Source organism: Salmo trutta, unplaced genomic scaffold (genome assembly GCF_901001165.1).
Source record: "Salmo trutta unplaced genomic scaffold, fSalTru1.1, whole genome shotgun sequence".
NCBI lineage: Eukaryota > Metazoa > Chordata > Actinopteri > Salmoniformes > Salmonidae > Salmo > Salmo trutta.
Window position 1 is genome coordinate 2,688,193 of NW_021822962.1, and position 19,306 is coordinate 2,707,498.

General features: G+C 44.2%; 2 protein-coding genes across 2 annotated transcripts in view; both read right to left on the bottom strand.

Annotated features, from left to right (window-relative positions):
• Positions 1–2,751, bottom strand: part of LOC115187648 (oxysterol-binding protein-related protein 3-like) — a 102,478-nt gene extending 99,727 nt beyond the window's left edge. The window contains exon 1 of the mRNA XM_029746620.1: positions 2,501–2,751. The gene's annotated coding sequence lies outside the window, so the exon portion shown is untranslated. The remainder of the gene's footprint in view (positions 1–2,500) is intronic.
• A 5,461-nt stretch (positions 2,752–8,212) lies between these two features.
• Positions 8,213–17,334, bottom strand: LOC115187649 (uncharacterized). The gene is made up of 9 exons (XM_029746621.1): positions 17,030–17,334; positions 16,424–16,642; positions 15,930–16,001; positions 14,482–14,511; positions 13,095–13,285; positions 12,841–12,929; positions 10,477–10,657; positions 9,595–9,689; positions 8,213–9,358 (listed from the first exon to the last, which is right to left on the bottom strand). Exons 1-9 carry the CDS (start codon positions 17,332–17,334, stop codon positions 8,213–8,215), a joined length of 2,328 nt encoding a protein of 775 aa, XP_029602481.1.
• Positions 17,335–19,306: the final 1,972 nt, after the last annotated feature.

Sequence of the window (19,306 nt, forward strand, 5' to 3'; positions counted from 1 at the left end):
CAGCTCAAGGACGGAACTACATACAGTAAAAGATTGTAAAAAGGCACATGTAGCCTACATATCAGTAGATACACACAAACTATCTAGGTCAAATAGGGGAGAGGCGTTGTGCCGTGAGGTGTTGCTTTATCTGTTTTTTTAAACCAGATTTGCTGTTTATTTGAGAAATATGAGATGGAACAGAGTTAGAGTACACACTACACAGAAATGCAGTCAAAATGCCTCTGGGCTAAAGGCTGAGGGAATGGAAAGAGCATGGACGTCAGGTCAGGAGCAAAGCAGGCACTGAAAGCACACCTACCTCACAGGTCAGGCAAACCCTGGGCTAAACTCAATGACAGACATTCTTTCCAAACATACTGAATGTATAGCCCCATATATTCAACCAGTAACCCTTCTTTCCACAATAAACAACTACCAACACACAGCACCTGAGAAAAGATACACTGTTGATGAGACTGAAGAGAACAGTGTTGGAGACACATGAGAAAGGCTACCCTGTTGATAAGACTGAAGAGAACAGTGTTGGAGACACATGAGAAAGGCTACCCTGTTGATAAGACTGAAGAGAACAGTGTTGGAGGCACATGAGAAAAGATACACTGTTGATGAGACTGAAGAGAACAGTGTTGGAGGCACATGAGAAAGGCTACCCTGTTGATGAGACTGAAGAGAACAGTGTTGGAGGCACATGAGAAAGGCTACCGTGTTGATGAGACTGAAGAGAACAGTGTTGGAGACACATGAGAAAGGCTACCCTGTTGATGAGACTGAAGAGAACAGTGTTGGAGACACATGAGAAAGGCTACCCTGTTGATGAGACTGAAGAGAACAGTGTTGGAGGCACCTGAGAAAGGCTACCCTGTTGATGAGACTGAAGAGAACAGTGTTGGAGGCACATGAGAAAGGCTACCCTGTTGATGAGACTGAAGAGAACAGTGTTGGAGGCACATGAGAAAGGCTACCCTGTTGATGAGACTGAAGAGAACAGTGTTGGAGACACATGAGAAAGGCTACCCTGTTGATGAGACTGAAGAGAACAGTGTTGGAGGCACCTGAGAAAGGCTACCCTGTTGATGAGACTGAAGAGAACAGTGTTGGAGGCACATGAGAAAGGCTACCCTGTTGATGAGACTGAAGAGAACAGTGTTGGAGACACATGAGAAAGGCTACCCTGTTGATGAGACTGAAGAGAACAGTGTTGGAGACACATGAGAAAGGCTACCCTGTTGGTGAGACTGAAGAGAACAGTGTTGGAGACACATGAGAAAGGCTACCCTGTTGATGAGACTGAAGAGAACAGTGTTGGAGACACATGAGAAAGGCTACCCTGTTGATGAGACTGAAGAGAACAGTGTTGGAGAGGCTTGCTGGTTAGAATACCTGACTGAGCAGATAGGTTCTGATAAATGCTTTAACCTCATTATGTGATGTGTAAATAACTGGAATGTAAATGGTGCCGTGGTCTCTGTGAGGAAAAGACACCATTTACAAGTGTAGAGTCTGATAGTGATACGCCATTCAGTTATACTCATGTGTTGTTCTTACAACCACAAGGTCAATAAGCATAATTTCATTCAACAACACTATTGTCTGAAGTGCTTATTGACTACTGGGCTGGGCACACAGCCAGAGAATCTGAAAATGGTTAATTCCCACAACACCTCCCTGTAATATCAAATCACATGTCATTGGTCGCATACACATATTTAGCAGATGTTATTGCGGGTGTAGCGAAATGCTTGTGACATATTATACACACACACACACACACACACACACACTAATAAATGATTCACACTATTAATCTTTTGCTGCTTAGATTCTGTGATGACTGTAATAATGAAGTACACATGTAAGGAAGCTAGCATGGAAGATATGGATAATCCACTACATGATAAAGGAATGTTCCAAAGGAGAGGAGTTTCCATGGAAACAGTAAAGGATCCATGGGTATCTTGTTTCCTGATAAAAATCTGAAACTATTAAAAGAGCAGCTAGTTGAACAGAGAGTTTGATGAGTTTTTGAGTTTTCATATCATCTTTGAGAGAAGTCTGTCCAATCACTGTATCAAACATGATCTGAAATGATCATGAAGGCCTACAGTTCTATTACATTCCCTTGAGCAATAACAGTCCGGTGGTAGGTAGTTATACAGTATTCTTATAACAGCATAAGGTCAATTGAATAATGTATGTGCTGCACTTAGCTGGAACAGGACCTAACTGTACACGCAGCTCAGTAGTCTATTCACAGAAACAAAGGTTGTCTGCTGCAAGTGAAAGTGTGAAGCAGTATGCACGGCTGGAGCATGGGAGTAGCACTTCAATTGGAAGGATTATGCGCAGGTAAAACGAATAGGCTTACTATAAAGTTGTAACAAATCAGTTAAAATACTGTCATATGCCTAAATACTGAATATCGGTCAGGCTACATCAGACTAATTAGCATAAAGTATTTAGGCCTAGTGACAATACAATAAAACAACATGGGACTCACCTTTGCAAAGTTTCTACTGAGGTTTTGATTCCGAGAGACGATAAACGAGAGTAAAATATCTGCGCTGAACTAATGTGTTATTAGGTGGCGAATAATAGAAGACTATAATTTATATTTTGCGGTATAAATAAATGAAAAACAACGTTTTAAAATGACAACTTGAACGTACAGTACTAGCAGCTTTCTTCCCGTCTCCAGACTGACACCATCGTGAATTGAATGTTCCCGAAGTGCGTGCAGCCGCAGCCAGCCTCCTTCTCAGCTAAGCGGGTTATGAGGGGGCGGGGCGATGTGTAAATTACAAGTACAGTCTCAAATCAGAACCCTGAGCCGTGGAGGACGTCTCATGTTCAGAGGCGGGATTGGGTACCGTTGACAGCATCTTTTCCGTGACGTAGATAGTCATCATGAGAGCGCACCCCCGAATTGTCCCAGGTACGCTTTCTGAGGATGGCTCAGGTTTCCCTTTATAGTGCGCTACTTTTGACCAGGACTCAAAGTACCCCAGGATTCTAGTCAAAAGTAGTGCACTATATATAGGGAATAGGGTGCCATTTGAGGGAATATGGTGCCATTTGTCATTTGGGACGTAAACAAACAAAAAAACATTCTAACATGCACCCTTTGTCCTGATATTGTCCACATTCTGATTCTGCCCACATTTTCAGACAGGTGTAAATGATTAAAAGATACATTGTGATCTGTTTGTGATCAGATCTTCCTTAACCACCTCCAGAGGTAGTCTGGCACCTATTGTGTCTGGATATCAATCGAGTGTAAACAGATCTGGATGGTCAAACCGTTTAAATCATCATTATACTGGTCTCTAAAACCACTGGCAGGTAGCACCATTGACTAACGGTATTCGTAACTGTCTAAAATGTATATGTATGTAAATGTATGTTCTTTTTTAAAATAAATTATTTGCATATAGGGAGGCACCAACTAATCTGGTCACAATGTGGACACAGTGGACAGATAAGAGACACATTTTAATACAACATGTAGAAGCAACAAACCTTGATCAGATTGGATCATATTGATCAGATCACGAAACTGACATTTAAAAAAAAGGCTTGATACACAACTTCTGTAAGTAGGTAGGCTAAAATGTTTGTCTCGTTCATTGACCTCTATCATGCATTCAAAAACTTGCCCGTCTCTGGGATTGATAATGGACAGGTGATCATTCAGCGTGGGCTACTCTGAGGTAAAGGTGTTCATTCAGCATGACCTACTCTGAGGTAAAGGTGTTCATTCAGCATGGGCTACTCTGAGGTAAAGGTGTGCATTCAGCGTGGGCTACTCTGAGGTAAAGGTGTGCATTCAGCGTGGGCTACTCTGAGGTAAAGGTGTTCATTCAGCATGGGCTACTCTGAGGTAAAGGTGTTCATTCAGCGTGGGCTACTCTGAGGTAAAGGTGTTCATTCAGCATGGGCTACTCTGAGGTAAAGGTGTTCATTCAGCATGGGCTACTCTGAGGTAAAGGTGTTCATTCAGCATGACCTACTCTGAGGTAAAGGTGCTCATTCAGCGTGGCCTACTCTGAGGTAAAGGTGTTCATTCAGCGTGGGCTACTCTGAGGTAAAGGTGTTCATTCAGCATGGCCTACTCTGAGGTAAAGGTGTTCATTCAGCATGGCCTACTCTGAGGTAAAGGTGTTCATTCAGCGTGGGCTACTCTGAGGTAAAGGTGTTCATTCAGCATGACCTACTCTGAGGTAAAGGTGTTCATTCAGCATGACCTACTCTGAGGTAAAGGTGTTCATTCAGCGTGGGCTACTCTGAGGTAAAGGTGTTCATTCAGCATGGCCTACTCTGAGGTAAAGGTGTTCAATCCACGTGGGCTACTCTGAGGTAAAGGTGTTCATTCAGCATGGCCTACTCTGAGGTAAAGGTGTTCATTCAGCGTGGGCTACTCTGAGGTAAAGGTGTTCATTCAGCATGGCCTACTCTGAGGTAAAGGTGTTCATTCAGCATGGCCTACTCTGAGGTAAAGGCCACTTACTCACCATCTTAAACAGCTACACCAGACACGTTCTGTGACCAAAAGAGCGTCCTCTCATATGAGCGATTACAACCCCACCTCTCGAACTGCAGATGTGTTTGTTTTGTTGTTTTTGAAAGGTATAAGTGTGTTCCTAAAGCCCTGGTTAAACAATCACTGCCCCTTCAATGGTGGGGAATGTGAACGAGGTGGAGAAACTTGAATCAATAATAGCTTTGGTTATGATGTAGGTTCCAAAAGACCTTCCCCTGGAGTTGTCACCATGACTACACATACAGGAGCATGAAGCATGTTTGTGGCCACACCTGTCTCCTTGAGATTATACCTAGTCATTATTCATGCCAATTATTTCAAAGTATAACATGTAAACAATCATGAGCATTACTGGTAACGATACCTTGTTGCCATCGGCCACTGTTTCCCAGGCAATGAACTTGAGCCCTGGGTGGTGTGCTGGTTTATGCTCTGAATGACTCCAGTTAGGCCTATAGTGTTGTTCTGAGTTAGGTCTATAGTGTTGTTCTGAGTTAGGTCTATAGTGTTGTTCTGAGTTAGGTCGATAGTGTTGTTCTGAGTTAGGTCTATGGTGTTGTTCTGAGTTAGGTCTATAGTGTTGTTCTGAGTTAGGTCTATAGTGTTGTTCTGAGTTAGGTCTATAGTGTTGTTCTGAGTTAGGTCCATAGTGTTGTTCTGAGTTAGGTCTATAGTGTTGTTCTGAGTTAGGCCTATAGTGTTGTTCTGAGTTAGGTCTATAGTGTTGTTCTGAGTTAGGTCTATAGTGTTGTTCTGAGTTAGGTCTATAGTGTTGTTCTGAGTTAGGTCTATAGTGTTGTTCTGAGTTAGGTCTATAGTGTTGTTCTGAGTTAGGTCTATAGTGTTGTTCTGAGTTAGGTCTATAGTGTTGTTCTGAGTTAGGTCTATAGTGTTGTTCTGAGTTAGGTCTATAGTGTTGTTCTGAGTTAGGTCTATAGTGTTGTTCTGAGTTAGGTCTATAGTGTTGTTCTGAGTTAGGTCTATAGTGTTGTTCTGAGTTAGGTCTATAGTGTTGTTCTGAGTTAGGTCTATAGTGTTGTTCTGAGTTAGGTCTATAGTGTTGTTCTGAGTTAGGTCTATAGTGTTGTTCTGAGTTAGGTCTATAGTGTTGTTCTGAGTTAGGTCTATAGTGTTGTTCTGAGTTAGGTCTATAGTGTTGTTCTGAGTTAGGTCTATAGTGTTGTTCTGAGTTAGGTCTATAGTGTTGTTCTGAGTTAGGTCTATAGTGTTGTTCTGAGTTAGGTCTATAGTGTTGTTCTGAGTTAGGTCTATAGTGTTGTTCTGAGTTAGGTCTATAGTGTTGTTCTGAGTTAGGTCTATAGTGTTGTTCTGAGTTAGGTCTATAGTGTTGTTCTGAGTTAGGTCTATAGTGTTGTTCTGAGTTAGGCTATAGTGTTGTTCTGAGTTAGGTCTATAGTGTTGTTCTGAGTTAGGTCTATAGTGTTGTTCTGAGTTAGGTCTATAGTGTTGTTCTGAGTTAGGCCTATAGTGTTGTTCTGAGTTAGGTCTATAGTGTTGTTCTGAGTTAGGTCTATAGTGTTGTTCTGAGTTAGGTCTATAGTGTTGTTCTGAGTTAGGTCTATAGTGTTGTTCTGAGTTAGGTCTATAGTGTTGTTCTGAGTTAGGTCTATAGTGTTGTTCTGAGTTAGGTCTATAGTGTTGTTCTGAGTTAGGCCTATAGTGTTGTTCTGAGTTAGGTCTATAGTGTTGTTCTGAGTTAGGTCTATAGTGTTGTTCTGAGTTAGGTCTATAGTGTTGTTCTGAGTTAGGCCTATAGTAAAGCATTTTAGAGATAGCCTACCTGGTTTCTTTTTCTTCTTTTTTTTACAATCAAAGTACATATTTTACATGGTGGCATGCTGTTGAGTTATGGCCACATGAGAGAATTATGCAACAGGGTAGTGGGGTCAAAGGTCACTTGTCTGAGGTCAGCTGAGCATCCTTTGAGAGGCTTCCAGGAACTGGGAAATGGGAAATGCTGACCTACACTGCCATCTACTGGACAAACGGTATAATAACCACTGCTGTACCGGAGAAGATGTTGCTGTCATAGGAAGAAACTATGGTCATAAACCTACTATAAACAATGTCTATATTTTCTATGTGAATGAAACTGATTTACACAGTGAATTGGCACTACACATCTAGTTAGATAAAACATTATCAAGAGCTTTTAAGTTATTTCACATGCAGTCTTATACAATTGTAATTCATAACTATTTTTATTTGTCTGAACAACATCAGTACATGATCAGTGATCAGTATGACTCTCCAGATCCCTGCTGTACTCTGAGCTCATTTCTTAGAGAGTATGTATGTAGCTGACTAAGATGGAATGACAGACTGCTGTAGAACGCTCAAGGACATTCCACTCCGGGATGACTCACTGGCATGGAACACAGAACAGTCTTTTGTGTCAAGCTGTAAAGCCAATCTGACTTCAACACATGGTGTTGGAGGTGAAAAGGTATTTTTCTCTTTCAGATGCTGCTGCTCGACAGAAGGTCAATGCAGCACTTGCGGTGTGAAAATATGGATTCTGTATCTGGCTCTGTATCTGGCTCTGTATCTGGATTCTGTATCTGGCTCTGTATCTGGCTCTGTATCTGGCTCTGTATCTGGATTCTGTATCTGGCTCTGTATCTGGATTCTGTATCTGGCTCTGTATCTGGCTCTGTATCTGGCTCTGTATCTGGATTCTGTATCTGGATTCTGTATCTGGATTCTGTATCTGGATTCTGTATCTGGCTCTGTATCTGGATTCTGTATCTGGCTCTGTATTTGGCTCTGTATCTGGATTCTGTATCTGTCTCTGTATCTGGATTCTGTATCTGGCTCTGTATCTGGCTCTGTATCTGGATTCTGTATCTGGCTCTGTATCTGGCTCTGTATCTGGCTCTGTATCTGGATTCTGTATCTGGCTCTGTATCTGGATTCTGTATCTGGCTCTGTATCTGGCTCTGTATCTGGATTCTGTATCTGGCTCTGTATCTGGCTCTGTATCTGGCTCTGTATCTGGATTCTGTATCTGGCTCTGTATCTGGCTCTGTATCTGGCTCTGTATCTGGCTCTGTATCTGGATTCTGTATCTGGATTCTGTATCTGGCTCTGTATCTGGATTCTGTATCTGGCTCTGTATCTGGCTCTGTATCTGGCTCTGTATCTGGATTCTGTATCTGGCTCTGTATCTGGCTCTGTATCTGGCTCTGTATCTGGCTCTGTATCTGGCTCTGTATCTGGCTACATACACATCAAAGTATATTGTCTGAGGTGGACTCCTTCACCAGAGATAGTAATTCAACTTGGTCCACTTGTATTATTAGTCATCTGTAGACTTCTTTATGCTTTTTTAACGGACTATAAATGTGTCCCTTTCATGTGTTCACCAGTCATTCCATCTTTCATTGTGTCATGTATAGTGCCACATACGTATATACACTCAAAGCATGCAAACTTATTCTGGATGATTTTATTTGAACCATCTGCACATGGAAAGATAGACATCATAAGCAAAACATGTCAGTAGCTTTGAGTAAGCGACAGTATATGGTTGGATTTCCCATCATGAAGAGATAACGTTGTAGACCTTAGACCCATCCAACTCACTAAGCCCTCTGATGTCTTCCACTCCCTACAGACTGTGGGCATAGTGGTAGGTCTACAATACAGTGCTCAGTTGTGCAAATAGAAGGAGTTGAAGCCGTAGAAGCGGTGCTTTCTCCCGGTGTGTACATTGTCCTGCAGGTTGACCGCGCCCCCCTGGAGGGAGCTGTGGAAGAGGCGGTGGACCTCCGACTTACTGAAGGAGTCCTGGAGCTCCAACAGTGCCAACTGGCACCGGCCCCTGCCCCTCTCCCCTGGGTGGGTGGAAGGCAGGGCATGTGGACGGGGTTGGATACAGGGGTTGGAGATACTGCGTGGGATGGGGATCTCTCTGTTCTGCCACTCCTGATCCTGTTCTTCAGGGGTCTGATTGGCAGTCATCTCAGAACCCAGAACTAAATTCCCGCTTGAGCGCCAGTTACGGATGTTGGGAGAGACCAGATCAGCAGCAGACAGCTCTGTCTCAGATTCATATGCCGCCCCTGTGTTGTTAGTAGCCAATGCTGGAGCTGGCTGGCTCAGGCTGAACGGGTTACCCCCTGATGCTGTGTAGCTCTGCTTCTTGCTGCTAGGAACGTCCTCGTACCATACCTCTCTCTTGGTGTTATTCTCTTTGGTGATCTCTGTGGTCTCATTCAGGGGAGGATGGGGCAGCTGGCAGCTGTACAAGGCCAGAGAGCTCTCTGTGTCTGTGACCTTCTCCACCACCCCCTTCTCCAGGGAGGCTCTGGGAGCCTGGTTGCTCTGCTGGGGGTCTGATGCCCCTGGCCCTGGGTGATGGAGCCCTTCTCTGGCCTCCTTTACCTGGCACTCACACCTCTCCTCCCCACACCTCTCACACCTGGAGCCTTGATCTTGAAGGTGGTGACCAGGGAACACATACCCAGACACCTGAGCAGGCTCAGGCCCAGACACATCTCCAGCCCCAGGCCTGGCTAGACTGAGCTCTGAGTGGCCGTGGCTGTTGTTGGGATGGTCGTCCTGAGTAGAAGGGTCCCCCTTTATCTCCTGATGACTTTGGTGACCAGACATAGTTCCCAGAGGCCCAGCAGGGTGATTCTGTGTGGAAGTGTGGTCTACGCTGTGGGACTCTGCTGCTGGGGCAGTGACAGGAGGATGGTAGGTGCTCTCCACCGTATGACGACCCTGGCGTATTCTGGCCTTGCGCCCGTCTCGTGGTTTAGGGGGCAGCAGGACGGGGTGGGATCGCTCCCTCTGAGAGAGACAAGCACTGGTTTGTTAGGAGGAGGTTTGTCTCGTTCAGTCATCAGAGTAAAGTGATACTGAAGATAAACTGTGTGCTTGTTTAAGCAGTCTAAAACTATTGGTATGGTAGTTGGGGAAGTTAAAGAAGGTTTGGAGGCTAATGTGTTATTCTAGCGAAGCTGTTAAATGTAGGAATATTACAACGGCACTGTACATTCAGGTGATTCATACGTTACTGTACGTACCAGCTGTGTTGTGTAGGGAGTTATCTTCCCAGTGATCATGTCAATGGTGTTCTCATGGAAGTCATCCAACCTCAAGGGATTAGTAGGCCCAGTGCCTGGAGTAAAAATATATGAACTCCTTGTTTGCAAAAGTGTGTTGATGCTGTTTCTGACCGATATGGTCTAACTCAGGAAGGGTAACTTTGATGGGGGTGGGGGCCACAAGAAATCTGAACTCATCCTGAGGGGCCACAGTGGCTCGTGGGTCTGCCTACCCACATCCATACCCACATATACCCACATGCCCAGAAAATGTTGCAGTTTTATAACTCATTTCATACAATTCTACAAATTTTGCCAAGGGGAGAAAATAAAAAGATTTAGCCGTTTTACAGATAATTTATTGCAATTCTACACATTTTGCCATAGGTGGAGATAAATGCTTGCCGTTTTTAATAAGATATCTGAGTGAGAGTGACTAACAACATCAATGGGGCCCCCCCGGTCGGTAATTCGACCATGATTACTACAACTTTAGATAGCTGGCTAGACTAACTAACCAATCTAAAACATGGTAGTGGACATGGGGCTAATTGAGTGACTGTAGAAAAACAAGAGAAAAACTGCTGATCCACAACCAAATTTCAAAACTTGCACCTTGTGTATTCTACTATTCTGAGTTCCTAAAAAACATGTACAATAATAATTGTTAAATTGATCCGCGGGCCGCCAGTTCCCTGGTCCAACTAGTCTGGAGTATTCCTCCATGTCTCTGGTTGCGTCTCAAATGGCACCCTGTCCCCTATAGAGTACACATCTTTTGACCAGAGCCCTATGGACTACATAGGGAATAGGATGCCTTTTGGGATACAGCCTGTGTGTTCGGGGCTCTGCTCTCTATACCTGTGTAGTGAAGCTGGTAGGAGGTGACCCAGTGGGACTTCTCTACGTTGCGGAGCATGTTGGCTGTTCGTTCAGACAGCGTGACGTCCCAGTCACGCAAGGTGGGGGTGGGAAACACTGTCTTCTGGGACTTAGGGTAGAATACCTGGGTCTGGGCCTCGCCCTTAACTGGTTTGGGGTGCTGAGAGAGAGACAAAGAGAAAGGTGAGACAGGACACAGGTGTCAGGAACAGATGGAGTGTGCATGTGACCTTCTTCCTTAGGTTGTTTCCCAAATGGCACCCTATTCCCTTAAAAGTGCACTACTTTTGAGCAGGGCCCTGGAATAGGGTACCATTAAGGAATAGGGTGCCATTAAGAAATAGACTACCATTAAGGAATAGGCTACCATTAAGGAATAGACTACCATTAAGGAATAGATTACCATTAAGGAAAATGGTGCCATTAAGGAATAGGGTGCCATTAAGGAATATGGTGCCATTAAGGAATATGGTGCCATTAAGGAAAAGGGTACCATTAAAACTTCTTAGGGATCCCTTACAGCTAGAATCCCGTTAACGGGATCGATTTGACAACATCCAGTAAATTGCAGAGCACGAAATTCAAAAATACTAAATTCATAATATTAAACATTCATGACGATACAAGTGTCTTACATCATTTAAAAGCTTAACTTCTTGTTAATCCAGCCGCTTTCTCAGACTTCAAAAAGGCTTTACGGCGAAAGCATACCATGCGATTATCTGAGGACAGCGCCCCGCATACAAAAGCATGAAAAACATTTTCCAACCAAACAGATGCATCACGAAAGTCAGAAATAGCAATAAAATAAATCGCGTACCTTTAAGATCTTCATCTTTTTGCAATCCCAAAGATCTCAGTTACACAATGAATGGTCGTTTTGTTCGATAAAGTCCTTATTTATATCCCAAAAATGTCAGTTTATTTGGCGCGTTTGATTCAGAAATACACCGGTTCCAACTCGCCCAACATGCCTACAAAGGATCTAATAAGTTACCTGTAAACTTGGTTCAAACATTTCAAACAATGTTTCTAATCCAACCTCAGGTACCCTAATATGTAAATAATTGATAAAATTTAAGACGGAATAAACTGTTTCCAATACCGGAGAAAAACAACGAGGAACGCGCTCTCATTTACGCGCACCAAAAGACTAGAGTCCACCTGAGTGACACTTAGAAAGAATACGACTACTTCTTTATTAAAAAAAAAAAACATTGAACAATTTCTAAAGACTGTTGACATCTAGTGGAAGCCATAGAAACTGCAATCTGGATCCTAATAATTATGCTTTCCCATAGAAATGCATTGGAAAATCCAAACCCCCCAAAAAAAATCCTGGATGGATTGTCCTCGGGGTTTTGCCTGCCAAATCAGTTCTGTTATACTCACAGACATTATTTTAACAGTTTTAGAAACTTTAGAGTGTTTTCAATCCAATACTACCATGCATATGCATATCCTAGCCTCTGGGCCTGAGTAACAGGCAGTTTACTTTGGGCACCTCAGTCATCCAAACTTCCGAATACTGCCCCCTAGCTTTAAGAAGTTTTAAGGAATATGGTGCCATTATGGAATATGGTGCCATTAAGGAATATGGTGCCATTAAGGAATGTGGTGCCATTAAGAAACAGGGTGCCATTAAGGAATAGACTGCAATTAAGGAATAGACTACCATTAAGGAATAGGGTACCATTAAGGAATAGGGTGCCATTAAGGAATAGGGTGCCATTAAGGAATAGGGTGCCATTAAGGAATAGACTACCATTAAGGGATAGGCTACCATTAAGGAATATACTGCCATTAAGGAATATGGTGCCATTAAGGAATAGACTACCATTAAGGAATAGGGTACCATTAAGGAATAGACTACCATTAAGGAATAGACTGCCATTAAGGAATAGGGTGACATTAAGAAATAGATTACCATTAAGGGATAGGCTACCATTAAGGAATAGACTGCCATTAAGGAATAGGGTACCATTAAGGAATATACTACCATTAAGGAATAGGGTGCCATTAAGGAATAGACTACCATTAAGGAATAGACTACCATTAAGGAATAGGGTACCATTAAGGAATAGGGTACCATTAAGGAATAGACTACCATTAAGAACAAATCCCTAGTCATTCACTTCAGTGAGAACATTCATTTATTGGGCTTCACTGGTCAGATGAGATGAAATATAACATTAAGGATCATATTCTGCCTCCCAAATAGCACTCGATACCCTATGCAGTGCACTCTATGGGGAATAGGGTGCTATTTTGGGACGCACCTGTTTCTGTGTACAGTGAGAGGGAAACCTGGCTTAGCTAAATGACTGTACTATAGCTACTCACATCCAGGAAGCCATGTTGTCCTGGCCATGAGATGGTTTTCTTCATGGTTGTCATGGGTGCCTCCAGTACCTCATGACGATAAGGACCTCCTGGGATTGAAGACAAGACACTTCATCTGGGAATGAGGCTTGTGCTTGTGTGTGCGACCTTATAAGGGCAAGCACGCAGACACACACACACACATACAGACACACATGCACAGACACACATGCAGTTTGCACACACATGCACAAACACGCACGCACGCACACCACCTTTTGTCTTTCTCAGCACAGTGACCTCTGGAGCAGAGGACGGGACGAGGGGGTTCAGGGGTCGTAGGGACGCAGCTCTCACGCCTGTGTCGGGGTCGTCTGGTGAGCGGAAAGTTGGGAACAGGGCGAAGCGGGAGATGTGGGCCTGATATGGATGTTCTTTTGGAATCGGAACCTTTATCATTATCTCTCTGTATGGAGGGAGGGCATAGCAGTGAAGGAAGGACAGGCATTACAACTGTATCATTATCTCTCTGTATGGAGGGAGGCCATTGCAGTGAAGGAAGGACAGGCATTACAACTATATCATTATCTCTCTGTATGGAGGGAGGGCATAGCAGTGAAGGAAGGACAGGCATTACAACTATATCATTATCTCTCTGTATGGAGGGAGGGCATAGCAGTGAAGGAAGGACAGGCATTACAACTTTATCATTATCTCTCTGTATGGAGGTAGCTCTCCAGGAACAGGGTTGGAGTTAAAACCTACAGGAGGGTAGCTCTCCAGGAACAGGGTTGGAGTTAAAACCTACAGGAGGGTAGCTCTCCAGGAACAGGGTTGGAGTGAAAACCTACAGGAGGGTAGCTCTCCAGGAACAGGGTTGGAGTTAAAACCTACAGGAGGGTAGCTCTCCAGGAACAGGGTTGGAGTGAAAACCTACAGGAGGGTAGCTCTCCAGGAACAGGGTTGGAGTTAAAACCTACAGGAGGGTAGCTCTCCAGGAACAGGGTTGGAGTGAAAACCTACAGGAGGGTAGCTCTCCAGGAACAGGGTTGGAGTGAAAACCTACAGGAGGGTAGCTCTCCAGGAACAGGGTTGGAGTGAAAACCTACAGGAGGGTAGCTCTCCAGGAACAGGGTTGGAGTTAAAACCTACAGGAGGGTAGCTCTCCAGGAACAGGGTTAGAGTGAAAACCTACAGGAGGGTAGCTCTCCAGGAAGAGTGTTGGAGTGAAAACCTACAGGATGGTAGTTCTTCAGGAACAGGGTTGGAGTTAAAACCTACAGGAGGGTAGCTCTCCAGGAACAGTGCTGGAGTGAAAACCTACAGGAGGGTAGCTCTCCAGGAACAGGGTTGGAGTGAAAACCTACAGGAGGGTAGGTCTCCAGGAACAGTGTTGGAGAGCCCTGCTGTAGAAGGATATTACAGTAGTAATGTAACTGTTACTGTAGAAGGAAAATACAGTAGTAATGTAACAGTTACTGTAGAAGGATATTACAGTACTACCGTAACAGCTACCGTGGAAGGATATTCCAGTAGTACTGTAACAGTTACCGTAGAAGGTTATTACAGTAATACTGTAACAGTTACTGTAGAATGATATTACAGTAGTACTGTAACAATTGAGAAAGAGAAACTGATCTAGATCACAAAATGAGTACTTACGCGATGTTGATGTCCGTTGGTTTTGGTATACTGAAAATAAATGTTTGTAAAATAAGAGGATAATCAATATGAACATTATATTGGTGTAAAACTGATTTCAGCCATGGTCCAGTGATGAACTATAGGAGTTTGTCCCAAATGGCACCCTCTTCCCTTTATAGACACCATTCTGTATACGTCTGGCCCTTCTTTGGACACTGTGTTAATTAACCTCTCTAGGGTAGGGGGCAGTATTTTCACATCCGGATAAAAAACGTACCCGATTTAATCTGGTTATTACTACTGCCCAGAAACTAGAATATGCATATAATTGTTTGATTTGGATAGAAAACACCCTAAAGTTTCTAAAACTGTTTGAATGGTGTCTGTGAATATAACAGAACTCATATGGCAGGCCAAAACCTGAGAAGATTCTGTACAGGAAGTGCCCTCTCTGACCATTTCTTGGCCTTCTACACTCTCTTTATTGAAAACAGAGGATCTCTGCTGTAACGTGACACTTTCTAAGGCTCCCATAGGCTCTCAGAAGGCGCCAGAACGTTGAATGATGACTCTGCTGTCCCAGGCTGAAAAACAGTAGCGCATTTGGATAGTGGTCGATCTGAGAACAATGAGACGGGGGCGCGCGTGCACGAGACGACTCCATTTTCAACTTTGAGTCTTTGAATGAAAACAGGGTTTCCCAGTCGGAATATTATCGCTATTTTAGGAGAAAAATCGCATAAAAATTGATTTTAAACAGCGTTTGACATGCTTCGAAGTACGGTAATGGAATATTTTGAATTTTTTTGTCACGATACGAGTCCGCGCGTCACCGTTCGGATAGTGTCTTGAACGCAAGAACAAAACAAAGGATATTTGAACATAACTATGGATTATTTTGAACCAAAACAACATTTGTGGATGAAGTAGAAGTCCTGGGAGTGCATTCTGACGAAGAACAGCAAAGGTAATCAAATTTTTCTTATAGTAAATCTGAGTTTGGTGAGTGCCAAACTTGGTGGGTGTCAAAATAGCTAGCCCGTGATGGCGAGCTATCTACTCAGAATATTGCAAAATGTGCTTTTGCCGAAAAGCTATTTTAAAATCGGACACCGCGATTGCATAAAGGAGTTCTGTATCTAGAATTCTTAAAATAATTGTTATGTTTTTTGTGAACGTTTATCGTGATTAATTAAGTAAATTCACCGGAGGTTTTCGGTATGTTTGCTAGTTCTGAACATCACATGCTAATGTAAAAAGCTAGTTTTATCTTGGCCAGGTCGCAGTTGTAAATGAGAACTTGTTCTCAACTTGCCTACCTGGTTAAATAAAGGTTCAAAAAAATGTATAATAATTGTGCACTACTTTTGACCACAACCATATGGGCCCTGATCAACAATAGTGCACCATATAGGGAATAGGGTGCCATTTGGGACACATGATATAACATGTAAAAGGCAACCTACAGCTGGTCGTTGAGGCGGACGTTACTTTTCTTGGTAGGTGTAAGGTCATAAAACTGTTGAATGGTGATGTTCCTGTGAAGACACACTGGCTTAAAGGAGAAGAACCCTCAGTTGCCTCTCAAATGGCACCCTATTCCCTATAGAGTGCACTACTTGTCAAAAGGAGTGCACAGTGTAGAGAATAGGATGCCATTTGGAACACAACCCAACAAATACAACATACCCTTGGTTGGTGAATGTTGACATTTCAAGGGAGAAATATGGTTAGTACATTTTCAATCAATCCACAATCTCACAATTACTCGAAAGCAAGGACTTTGGCTCACACTTGGAATCGTTTTTAAAAATGTGTATATTATTTTGAGAGAGAATTTTCTGAATGCTACTGAATGCTTGATACTCAGAGGGGTTCAAGTAAATCAGAAGACAAGTTTCCGTCAGCCATCCGTGTACATTGGACAAATAAAAAGTCATGGTCCTAATGCTAATCTTACTCAGGTGGGACGGATCCTCCGTAGCTTAAGTGGCGATGGCCCTTGATGATGGCAGGGGTGTGTTTACCCTTCTGGGAGGAGGAGGAGGAGGACGCCATCTTGTGGCTGGAGTGCTGGCTCAGTCTACGCTGGGTACGACCCGACGGTAACACCCTGCTGCTGCTACTGGGAACTCCGGGAAGTGGTGGAACTCTGCTGCTAGGGCCTCTGGGAAGAGGACTGCAAGAGGACATTTAAACCTGTTGCTGAGGAACAAGTCAAGGTCAAGGGCATCCCTAATGGGACCCTATTCCCTATTTGGACAGGTCAAAAGTAGTGCACTATAAATGGAATAGGATGGCATTTGGGATGCAGACTAGCGTTCCCAACGACACTCCTGTTCAGATGTGACCCGCTAACATTCCCATGTGACATCATTCCTAATATCTCTGACCGTCAAGCCTATGACAGACTAAAGGATTTCTTTCCATCAGCTAAGCTACATGTAGTTCCCATAGTGCACCAAGACATGATGTACAACACAGACAGTACAATAACCAAATATATTGTAGTGCACTGGCAAACAAAATGGAGTCATGCAGGAGGATAAGACTGCTGTTCTCTTACCTGGGCAGAGGTGGAGATTGAGGCTGCTGCTTACACCATGGCTTCCTGCTCTGTACCTGTTTCAGCTCCTTGTTCTGTTTGTACATGTAAGTCTCCTCTTTCAGTCGCTGGAGGAGGGAGAAGTAGTCATCCAGCGACAGCGGGTCTGTCTGGGGCTCAGCGCCAGCGTACGGCCCTCTGGCCTGGTGCAGGCGTTTCAGGAGGGGCAGGGAGGAGGAGGACCTCTGTTTGTGAGACAGGAGTAAAGGACTCCTCCCTGTCTGTCTGTGGTCAGTGGGACGTTGCTGGATCCCTAGGCTGGTCATAGTGACGATGGCGTTGTCAACAACAGTAGACTAGCGTCCGCAACAGGATCTGGGTTAGTGACACCCTATCCACTGTCTGGGCTGAGCAGCACACAGGCTTGGTCTCTGTGTCTGTGCTCTCAGCAGAACCTGTACCATACAGGAAGATACTACTAATATCACAGCATCACAGCTCAGTGAAGTGTCATGAAGTCTCCCCAGTGATAATATCACAGCGTCACAGCTCAGTGAAGTGTCATGGAGTCTCCCCAGTTATAATATCACAGCGTCACAGCTCAGTGAAGTGTCATGGAGTCTCCCCAGTTATAATATCACAGCGTCACAGCTCAGTGAAGTGTCATGGAGTCTCCCCAGTGATAATATCACAGCGTCACAGCTCAGTGAAGTGTCATGGAGTCTCCCCAGTGATAATATCACAGCGTCACAGCTCAGTGAAGTGTCATGGAGTCTCCCCAGTGATAATATCACAGCGTCACAGCTCAGTGAAGTGTCATGGAGTTTCCCCAGTGATAATATCACAGCGTCACAGCTCAGTGAAGTGTCATGGAGTCTCCCCAGTGATAATATCACAGCGTCACAGCTCAGTGAAGTGTCATGGAGTCTCCCCAGTGATAATATCACAGCGTCACAGCTCAGTGAAGTGTCATGGAGTCTCCCCAGTGATAATATCACAGCGTCACAGCTCAGTGAAGTGTCATGGAGTCTCCCCAGTGATAATATCACAGCGTCACAGCTCAGTGAAGTGTCATGGAGTCTCCCCAGTGATAATATCACAGCGTCACAGCTCAGTGAAGTGTCATGGAGTCTCCCCAGTGATAATATCACAGCGTCACAGCTCAGTGAAGTGTCATGGAGTCTCCCCAGTTATAATATCACAGCGTCACAGCTCAGTGAAGTGTCATGGAGTCTCCCCAGTTATAATATCACAGCGTCACAGCTCAGTGAAGTGTCATGGAGTCTCCCCAGTTATAATATCACAGCGTCACAGCTCAGTGAAGTGTCATGGAGTCTCCCCAGTGATAATATCACAGCGTCACAGCTCAGTGAAGTGTCATGGAGTCTCCCCAGTGATAATATCACAGCGTCACAGCTCAGTGAAGTGTCATGGAGTCTCCCCAGTGATAATATCACAGCGTCACAGCTCAGTGAAGTGTCATGGAGACTCCCCAGTGATAATATCACAGCGTCACAGCTCAGTGAAGTGTCACGGAGTCTCCCCAGTGATAATATCACAGCGTCACAGCTCAGTGAAGTGTCACGGAGTCTCCCCAGTGATAATATCACAGCTTCACAGCTCAGTGAAGTGTCACGGAGTCTCCCCAGTGATAATATCACAGCGTCACAGCTCAGTGAAGTGTCACGGAGTCTCCCCAGTGATAATATCACAGCGTCACAGCTCAGTGAAGTGTCACGGAGTCTCCCCAGTTATAATATCACAGCGTCACAGCTCAGTGAATTGTCACGGAGTCTCCCCAGTGATAATATCACAGCGTCACAGCTCAGTGAAGTGTCACGGAGTCTCCCCAGTGATAATATCACAGCGTCACAGCTCAGTGAAGTGTCACGGAGTCTCCCCAGTGATTATATCACAGCCTCACAGCTCAGTGAAGTGTCATGGAGTCTCCCCAGTGATAATATCACAGCGTCACAGCTCAGTGAAGTGTCATGGAGTCTCCCCAGTGATAATATCACAGCGTCACAGCTCAGTGAAGTGTCATGGAGTCTCCCCAGTTATAATATCACAGCGTCACAGCTCAGTGAATTGTCATGGAGTCTCCCCAGTGATAATATCACAGCGTCACAGCTCAGTGAAGTGTCATGGAGTCTCCCCAGTGATAATATCACAGCGTCACAGCTCAGTGAAGTGTCATGGAGTCTCCCCAGTGATTATATCACAGCCTCACAGCTCAGTGAAGTGTCATGGAGTCTCCCCAGTGATAATATCACAGCGTCACAGCTCAGTGAAGTGTCA

Excerpts from the sequence above, each read along its gene's own strand:
- LOC115187649 (XM_029746621.1), bottom strand. The coding sequence starts at position 17,334 with ATGACCAGCCTAGGGATCCAGCAACGTCCCACTGACCACAGACAGACA. Across the intron at positions 16,643-17,029 it reads CAATCTCCACCTCTGCCCAG|TCCTCTTCCCAGAGGCCCTA; the intron begins GTAAGAGAACAG and ends GTCCTCTTGCAG. Across the intron at positions 13,286-14,481 it reads CCAACGGACATCAACATCGC|AGAGATAATGATAAAGGTTC; the intron begins GTAAGTACTCAT and ends CCCTCCATACAG.